The 7,500-nt window shown below is 43.2% G+C and overlaps 1 protein-coding gene across 2 annotated transcripts in view; it reads left to right on the plus strand.

Moving 5' to 3' along the window:
* The first annotated feature begins 6,453 nt into the window (after positions 1–6,453).
* The window catches only part of LOC134187815 (MAM and LDL-receptor class A domain-containing protein 1-like), a 10,130-nt gene continuing 9,083 nt past the window's right edge, over positions 6,454–7,500 (plus strand). For both annotated transcript variants that reach the window (XM_062655983.1, XM_062655984.1), the window contains exons 1-2: positions 6,454–6,620; positions 6,719–6,868. In XM_062655983.1, the coding sequence (XP_062511967.1) occupies positions 6,545–6,620; positions 6,719–6,868 (226 nt within the window). In that variant the 5' untranslated portion in view covers positions 6,454–6,544. The remainder of the gene's footprint in view (positions 6,621–6,718; positions 6,869–7,500) is intronic.

The raw sequence follows: 7,500 nt of genomic DNA on the forward strand, positions 1-7,500 counted from the left end.
CTACTCACGCACACATCTTGAATAGTCTCGCGTAGACAGATTCTACCGCTTAGTAGCATTACGCGGTGCAGAGTCTGCAAGCTAGGTGAGTCTATCGACATTATGTATTGAAGCTGACTGTGTAGCAAGTGTAATTTTTGGGCCTCAACGGTACGCGCATTATGTTTGCATAAAGACTACGCATATACACCTTGGAATAAAATAAGAGTACTTCAAGAAATTAGCCTACATGTGTTTTCAGATACGGGTACTTTTGTAGTAACCACATTTTAAATAGGACCAAGTCTGTGTAGCGCTCTCTATGACTTCTTTAGGACAATCGTGTGTAACGTTTCTCTTCTAAATTAAAAATTATTTCCAAATGTAATTTGTGGTTTGTTACATAATAAATGATTTGCTAATGCGTGCTAAAACTGTGTTGATGGAAATTTATGCAGGAGCTGCATCCGACGGTGACGTTCGACTTGTTAATGGTTATTTTCTAAATGAAGGAAGGGTTGAAATTTATCACAAGTAAGTGATGATTGCAACCATCTTGCAACTCAAGCGCAATTTCTTATTCTATACAGTAGGGAGTGGGGAGGCGTGTGCGATGACGGTTGGGATTTGAAAGATGCGAATGTGGTTTGTAGGCAACTGGGTTACACTCGTGGTTGTAGTGTCACTAGCTCGTATTACGGGCAAGGTTGCGGGAGAATTTGATTAAGTAATGTTGCGTGCAATATGAGGGATTCACGTCTCCAGAACTGCGCTTTCTCAAGTTGGAGAGTTAGCAACTGCAGTCATTCTGGATCTGTGATCTGTGGTAAGATAATGTGTGTGTGTGTGTGTGTGTGTGTGTGTGTGTGTGTGTGTGTGTGTGTGTCCATCGTCAATTCTTTACAAATTTTAAATTTAAAATTTAATTATAAATTTAAATTAAATTTATATTTAAAAATAAAAAAAACCTTTTTTTATTAGAAAAACCATTATTAACAAATGCACCTACAAAAGATGACAAATCAGGTAAGATTGATATACTTATTTTTAGAGCAATAACAAGTATAGATTCTTCTAATTTTAATGTTTTCAACAACTCCAAATGTTAGAGATACAGTATTTGCAGTATGTGCTGTATATGCGTTTGTTGTTGTTGCAATCATTGTAATCGTCTACGTCGCTAACCGGTTAAAACGCAGACAATCGACCAGAACAGTTACTACAACTACGACGCCAGCAAGTGCTCAAGTATATGCCGGACAACAGCCACAGGCGCAGTCGGTAAATTTCATTTCGTTGGCACATCTAAATGTGACTTATTCCAGTACTTACTTTAATTCTGATGAATTTGGACCTCCGACTTCGTACGAGACGGTGATTGGCTATCGAAACGATAGTGAAACGGTGGACTTTGGTGAGAGGAATTATTATTCGACTAACCGTTTATTAGAGGACGATATGTTGGATGGCAATTAATGCATTTTGAAAGTGGTAACACTGCCGTTTTAGTGTGTGCACATATGCATGCAGCAGTGAACGATTGACTTACTGATTTTTAAAATTTGAATAAATATTTAGTTGAGATTTTAGTCTTTGAATCGCTACAATTGAATTGCCTAGAGTTGCAGCCGTATATAGAGAGTGAATCACTCACACTTGGTGACTATAGAGCTGAATCCAAGCAGCAGACTCGACTCAGTCTCTCTCCGCCCTTGTCATTCCCCAGATTGTCAATCCTTACCGCAAGGATTGACAATCCGGGGAATGACGAGGGCGGAAAGCCACACATTGGATTGCTCACATAGACTTTAAATTCACAGTGAATCGGTCGAAAATTATTCGTTGCGAGTCACTGCGACTATAGCTAGTCTCGCGCAGCCAGCTCCTCCCCTTTCAACGAAAGTTAAATATGAGAGGGGTGGGCTGCTCGAGGGTAGACTACAGCTTTGAATCGCCAGAAGTCGCAGTAACTCACCGTTTGTCGCCGTGACTCACCTTGGAATGCCATGACTCACTCAGTCACTTGCAATGACTCGAAATGACACACGGTGACTCGCACTGATTCACTGCGACACTTTGTCATGGGTTCTTCAATCAAACGCTCTGTGTAGGGGTATGCGAGGTTATACGGGGAGTTAGTGTTGAGTTGGACTTTGAGCGAGAACATGTCTAACAGTACTTCTACCGTAACAGGTAGTGACCATAGTGGAATCGAAGTCAACACGCCTCTCACCTACACATGAGAAAGGAACCTATCGGTGTGGTTAGAGAAAGAAGACGTGTGGGTGTCCCTGAAGAGTTACGTCAGGAAAAGAAAGCTATGGCCATGGTATCACGCCTAGATGGACTAACTTTCGAGTACAATGCGCGCATGAGCGAAGAACACCAAAAATACCCAGCAGTGGTTGCCGAAGTGGTCAACAGTAGTTTGTCAACGCAGATAGAGATAGAGATACCGCTATGCACGACCTTACAGAACAATCTTGGCGCGCAGGTGAGTGTCCAGTTCCATTGGCACATGGTGTTTGCCGCCTTGCTAAACTGGCATACCCCGGCTTGACGCGAATGCGCTCGATACCGTAATAGCGAGGGATTGTTTTTTGAAAGGACTATCACAATAGCTACGCGTGGGCCTACGACGAGAACCGCAAACTACAATCAAGAAGGTTCAATAATTAGCCACAGAGGTCGTACGATTACAACTGGCTTGGTAGGGAAGCACGACACCGCAAACTCAACGCGTTGCCTAGTCAACAGTTACATACCCAGATGCATCTTACGCTACTATATAAGTTCACTAGAAGGGGACCTGGACTGAGGAGATGGAAATGTAATTACCAGTCATTTCCCCATAAAACGATAAGAGCCTCAGATTCAGATGGCAGTCTAGCGTGGAATGCGAATGCTGTACGCGCGTGCAAATGGTCAAGGTGACGTACTTTGTATATGTACTGGTTGTAGAGTTAACCGTGCTCAATTGGTCCGTAGACCCTAGCCCAAGGAAATTTTTACGTCTAGCGCAGTTATGACTCACAGGCTAAAAGGTAGGTGATGATGATAAAGTTAACCTCTAGACTAGACGACCAGACTCGGCAGAGCCAGGAAGTTTCGCAGTTTATGAATCACGAGGTGAAACTTACATAATACAATAGGAATCTGCACCAGTAGGACGTACGTTACCTTAACTATTTTATGCATTCCGCTCTAAAAAAAAGTCTGTTCGATTACTAGAAACGACGTGGGGGAAAACCCCGTATCTCCTGAAGTGGACGTTCTAGCATGTTCATTCCAACATCATTAGAAAGCTCACAAGGAGGATGTTCCACATCAGTTAATGAATACTGTGATTGGTTCTTATTTCGACACAATTTGTAACTTCCTGTATGACAGGCGTTTGGCCATGCCTTCCTCTGACATTTACATCAGCTGATAACTTTAAAGCCACCACTTTAACGCCCACTACTTGCTTGAAAGCTGACGGAGACGTACTTTGAACTATGGATTGATAGGTGAAACAGCTGTAGCTAGCAAGCTTATGTAGTCAAAGCATTGGTTGAACCCTTGAAGACAAGCTCATAGCTAAACTAGAACCGCTACTAATTCACTAGCCGGAATTAACAACGTCCATCTCTGCTCTTCAATTCTATTAAACGCAGTTCTTACGTCCTCTACAATAAACGAACAGACTTAGCTTGCCATCTGAATTCCAGGATCTGAACCTTGTATGAGGGAATGACAGTTACCTTTCGATCTCTTCAGTCTCTGTCCCCGTCTAATGAATTACATGATCTGCTGGGTACACTCTACGGAACAATGCGCATGCAATTGTTGACGTGTTAGCTTCACAGCGTGTCAAGTGACATAATATCTATCCATCACTGGAGCGGCAGGCGCGTGCTGGCCTGGCGTAGCCAGACAATCTCCGCCTACATTCTTCCGGCGAAAGATAGTCTGGTGATATGCCTACACAATTCTTGTTCTGCGCTCCCCACAAATTATGGAGGATAAAGTCCTCTTTATAGATAGCAGAAGGTCTAAGTAGGTGTCACGCAATTGCATTCCGCTCATTTCGCTTATGTTGATTGTTCATGCCTGTGAACATACACTAATTAGATATTCTTTCTTCGACCTGTAGACCTTGAACTATTGTCTTGCTGCAGGAGGGACGTACGTTTTGTGGCCAAATTGTCCGTGACGCTGAGTTTCTTCACCAATCGACGTCTGATTTCTATATCTATTGTTGTGATCTTGTGCGTCTAACGTAGCAATGAGACGTGCTTTTGTTTAGTCATGACGCTCTTTCGCCGTTTGCTAGTCATATTCAGTTGCTGCTCGTTTTAGCGTGTTGTTTGAATGCAGAGTGTTCTTTAGAGATAGTGCGTTTGACGTCACAATCACGTAATTTCCCGGAAGTCCCATCTTAGGGGGCAAGCGTATTAGCATTGCGTATAGTTGCTGTGTTTTCGGATACCACAATCGTAGAAGTCAGGGCAGCAGCATCCGTTTTTATTCTATACGGCTATACTAACCAGTCAGGGACCTGAAACGAGTCATCTGAGGAACAGACCACGGTCAGCGTGGATCTCCAGCCTAGACAGAAAGGACTGGAAGCCGTCGCAGCATTCGCGTGTTTGCTCTGAGCACTTTCTGTCTGGTAGAACTGTCATTTCTAGTATGTTCTCGGAGCTGGATTCAGGAATTTTTGAAAGAGGGAGTTAATCTGGTAGCAGTTATTTATAGCATTACTAATTTTCTCTTTCTAATAAAACTATACAAAATTATTGAACCATGCCTATTGCAGAGATGTGGCTGCAACCCCCTAAACCCACTCTTGGTCCGGCACTGCTTCTCTATTAAAGGAGTAATCAATGCCACTCTAAACGATTCTAGGAAAGCCATCCTTTGTGTATGGCTACACTATCCCTGACTGGGTACCATCTGCAAGGATGGGTTATGTTGCTACGAGCACTTCCAGTAGCAGGCGCAACGGAAGCAACTTGAAAGTGGAGCGGCCTAGCCCGCGTTAGAGGATGTGGCTTAGCGCACGCTAGAGATGGGTTGGCTTGACGTGTAACGTTACTGTAGACTACAACAAGCCATGCAGACAACGCCATGACACAAGTAGTCATGACACATCCGTGAGTAGTGAGCATGGGCACAGTGTGCTGTCACATGTAGTCCAGGTAACGAAAGAGAAGTCGTAAAGAGACTTGAAAACAATCACCAAACTAGAGCCGCAATCACGTAGATGACCAAATGTATTATTTTATTTTATTAATCAGCTATACCTTTAGACCAGAAGTATGCCGCAATCGTTCGCTGGCTGAAGTCAAGTTTTTAAAAAGTGGGGCGGCCATTGCCGCTTCTGCGTATACGGCTCCGTCGGCCCTGAGTAGATAGAGATTTGTTCGTCTCAAGAGAAGGTTTAGTACACCTAGCATCATACAATCCTAGACAACATCATGTCACTCCAATTCATGTCGGGAAAGACTTCTGGCTCTTCCGTCCACATTTGAGCCTCCATTCTACCTGTTTTTAGGCCCGACGTTACAACTTTCTCCTCGTATCGCTTTACGATTCAATGGAGAGGCTTTAGGACTTATGTTTCCTAATCTCGAATCTAAGAATTAGCTTTAGCATACTCGACCATCAGACTAAGAAATCACGTCAAACTCGCAAATTCAAGAATAAAATTTGCTTTCACAATTAGCATACTATCGCCGTACTATCTAACACACAGTCGAACGTCTTTGAAATGTTGTACAAGCCGCCGTCGCAAAGACAGATACCTGGCAAGGACGGAAGCTTGCCCCCTAAAATGGCGGCAAATACGAGTAGTACAGTACAGGGAACGCCTAATCCCCATCTCCGCATGGACTACGTCTATACCGCTTTGTGTTCTTACATGTATTTGTTTGACGTTTCGAGGGACGCCTCTTGATCAAGCAGCATGGTCATCCTGGCTGTGGGAATTCACGCTCTTTTTTGTCTCGTTATTGCGCTACTGTGTTCAACGCGCTATTCAAAGTCCACAAGATTATACGAACGAATGTCTTCTCTTTGATAAGTAGGACGTCTGTTCACAGGCATACATCTTTGTTAATTAATTAATTACAATTGTAACTAACCAGTAATTAACACAGGCAAGTCAAGCGGAATGCGATTGAGCAACATCTGCTCAGACATCCTGCTATCTATAAAGAGATCTATATCCCTCTCGATTTTTGGGCAGAGCAGAACAAGAATGGCCTAGGCAGTTCCCCAGACTATCTTTTTCTCCGGAAGGGTGCAGGCAGAGATGGTCTGGCTACGCGAGACTAGGCGCGTGTTAAGCCTGCTAGAAAGATGACGTCAGGGTTTAGTCACACCTGTTCCGTTCGCCGGATTTGAACTTTTGACAGCGAGCACCGCCCCTTTCCGCTGCTCGCGCGCGCGTTAGGAGGGGCTGTGCAAGGGACCCTACGGTGACTCGATCCAGACTTTCTTTTATCTTAGACCAGACAATCAAAGGAAGCGCCGACGAACCAGCAGAATTTTTGTGAAAGAATCACACACACTGAGCAGCATGCGACATCCCAACGCAGCTTGGCAGCGATGGCGCGTCATCGTGACGACTCTCATCACTTTCAGCACGATTTCAGGTTCGTTTACATGCCAATTTATTCCTCCAGTGTGCAGAGCGTGTAATGCGTTATACTACCACCACTGCACAACATTCAGTTTTACACTTCCGGTACAGAATCGGCCAAGACGACGTGCGACTTCGAGTCTGGATTTTGTGGCTGGAAAAACTTGCCCCGCAATGACCTGAACTGGAGACTGATGAGCGGCTCAACGCCGTCTGTTGGAACGGGCCCTACTACGGATCACACAAAAGGAACATCCTTAGGTGCTATTTTGGTTTTCTGTTAGCAGTTTTCACATCCTGTAGTTGCCTTGCTTCTTCGTGTACGGAAGACAAATCATAGTATATTTTTTGTTGTCTGGTTGAGTGCTTGAGTGCTTATTTATGACTAATCTGGCTTTTTCTCTGTCTGTCCAGGTATCTGTCTTTCTGTGTTTGTCTGTCTGTTTACCATTTTGTTTATCTGTGTTTGTTTGTCTGTTTTTGGTCTGTCTGTTTTCTTGTTTGTCTGTTTGTTTTGTTTTTGTTTGTTTGTCTGTTTATCTATTTGCCTGTGTGTTCTATGTTTGTCTGGTCTTTGTCAGTCTGTTTTCATTTTGTTTATTTGTGTTTGTTTGTTTGTTTGTTTGTTTATTTATTTAGGTGTCTGTGTGATCTGTGTGTCTTTCTTTATCAGTCTTTTTATCGTTTTGTTTATCTGTTTGTATGTTTATTTGTTATTTGTTTGATTGTTTGTTCATCTAGGTGTCTGTTTAATGTTTAGTCTTTTTTCGTTCATCTGTCTGTCTATCGTCTTGTCTTTCTGTCTATCATTAGTTCATTTGTGTTTGTCTGTTTGTTTCTTTGTTTGTCTGTCTGTTTGTTTGATTAGTTGTCTATTTGTTGTTTGTCTGTTT

This window comes from Corticium candelabrum, chromosome 12 (genome assembly GCF_963422355.1).
Source record: "Corticium candelabrum chromosome 12, ooCorCand1.1, whole genome shotgun sequence".
Classification (NCBI taxonomy): domain Eukaryota; kingdom Metazoa; phylum Porifera; class Homoscleromorpha; order Homosclerophorida; family Plakinidae; genus Corticium; species Corticium candelabrum.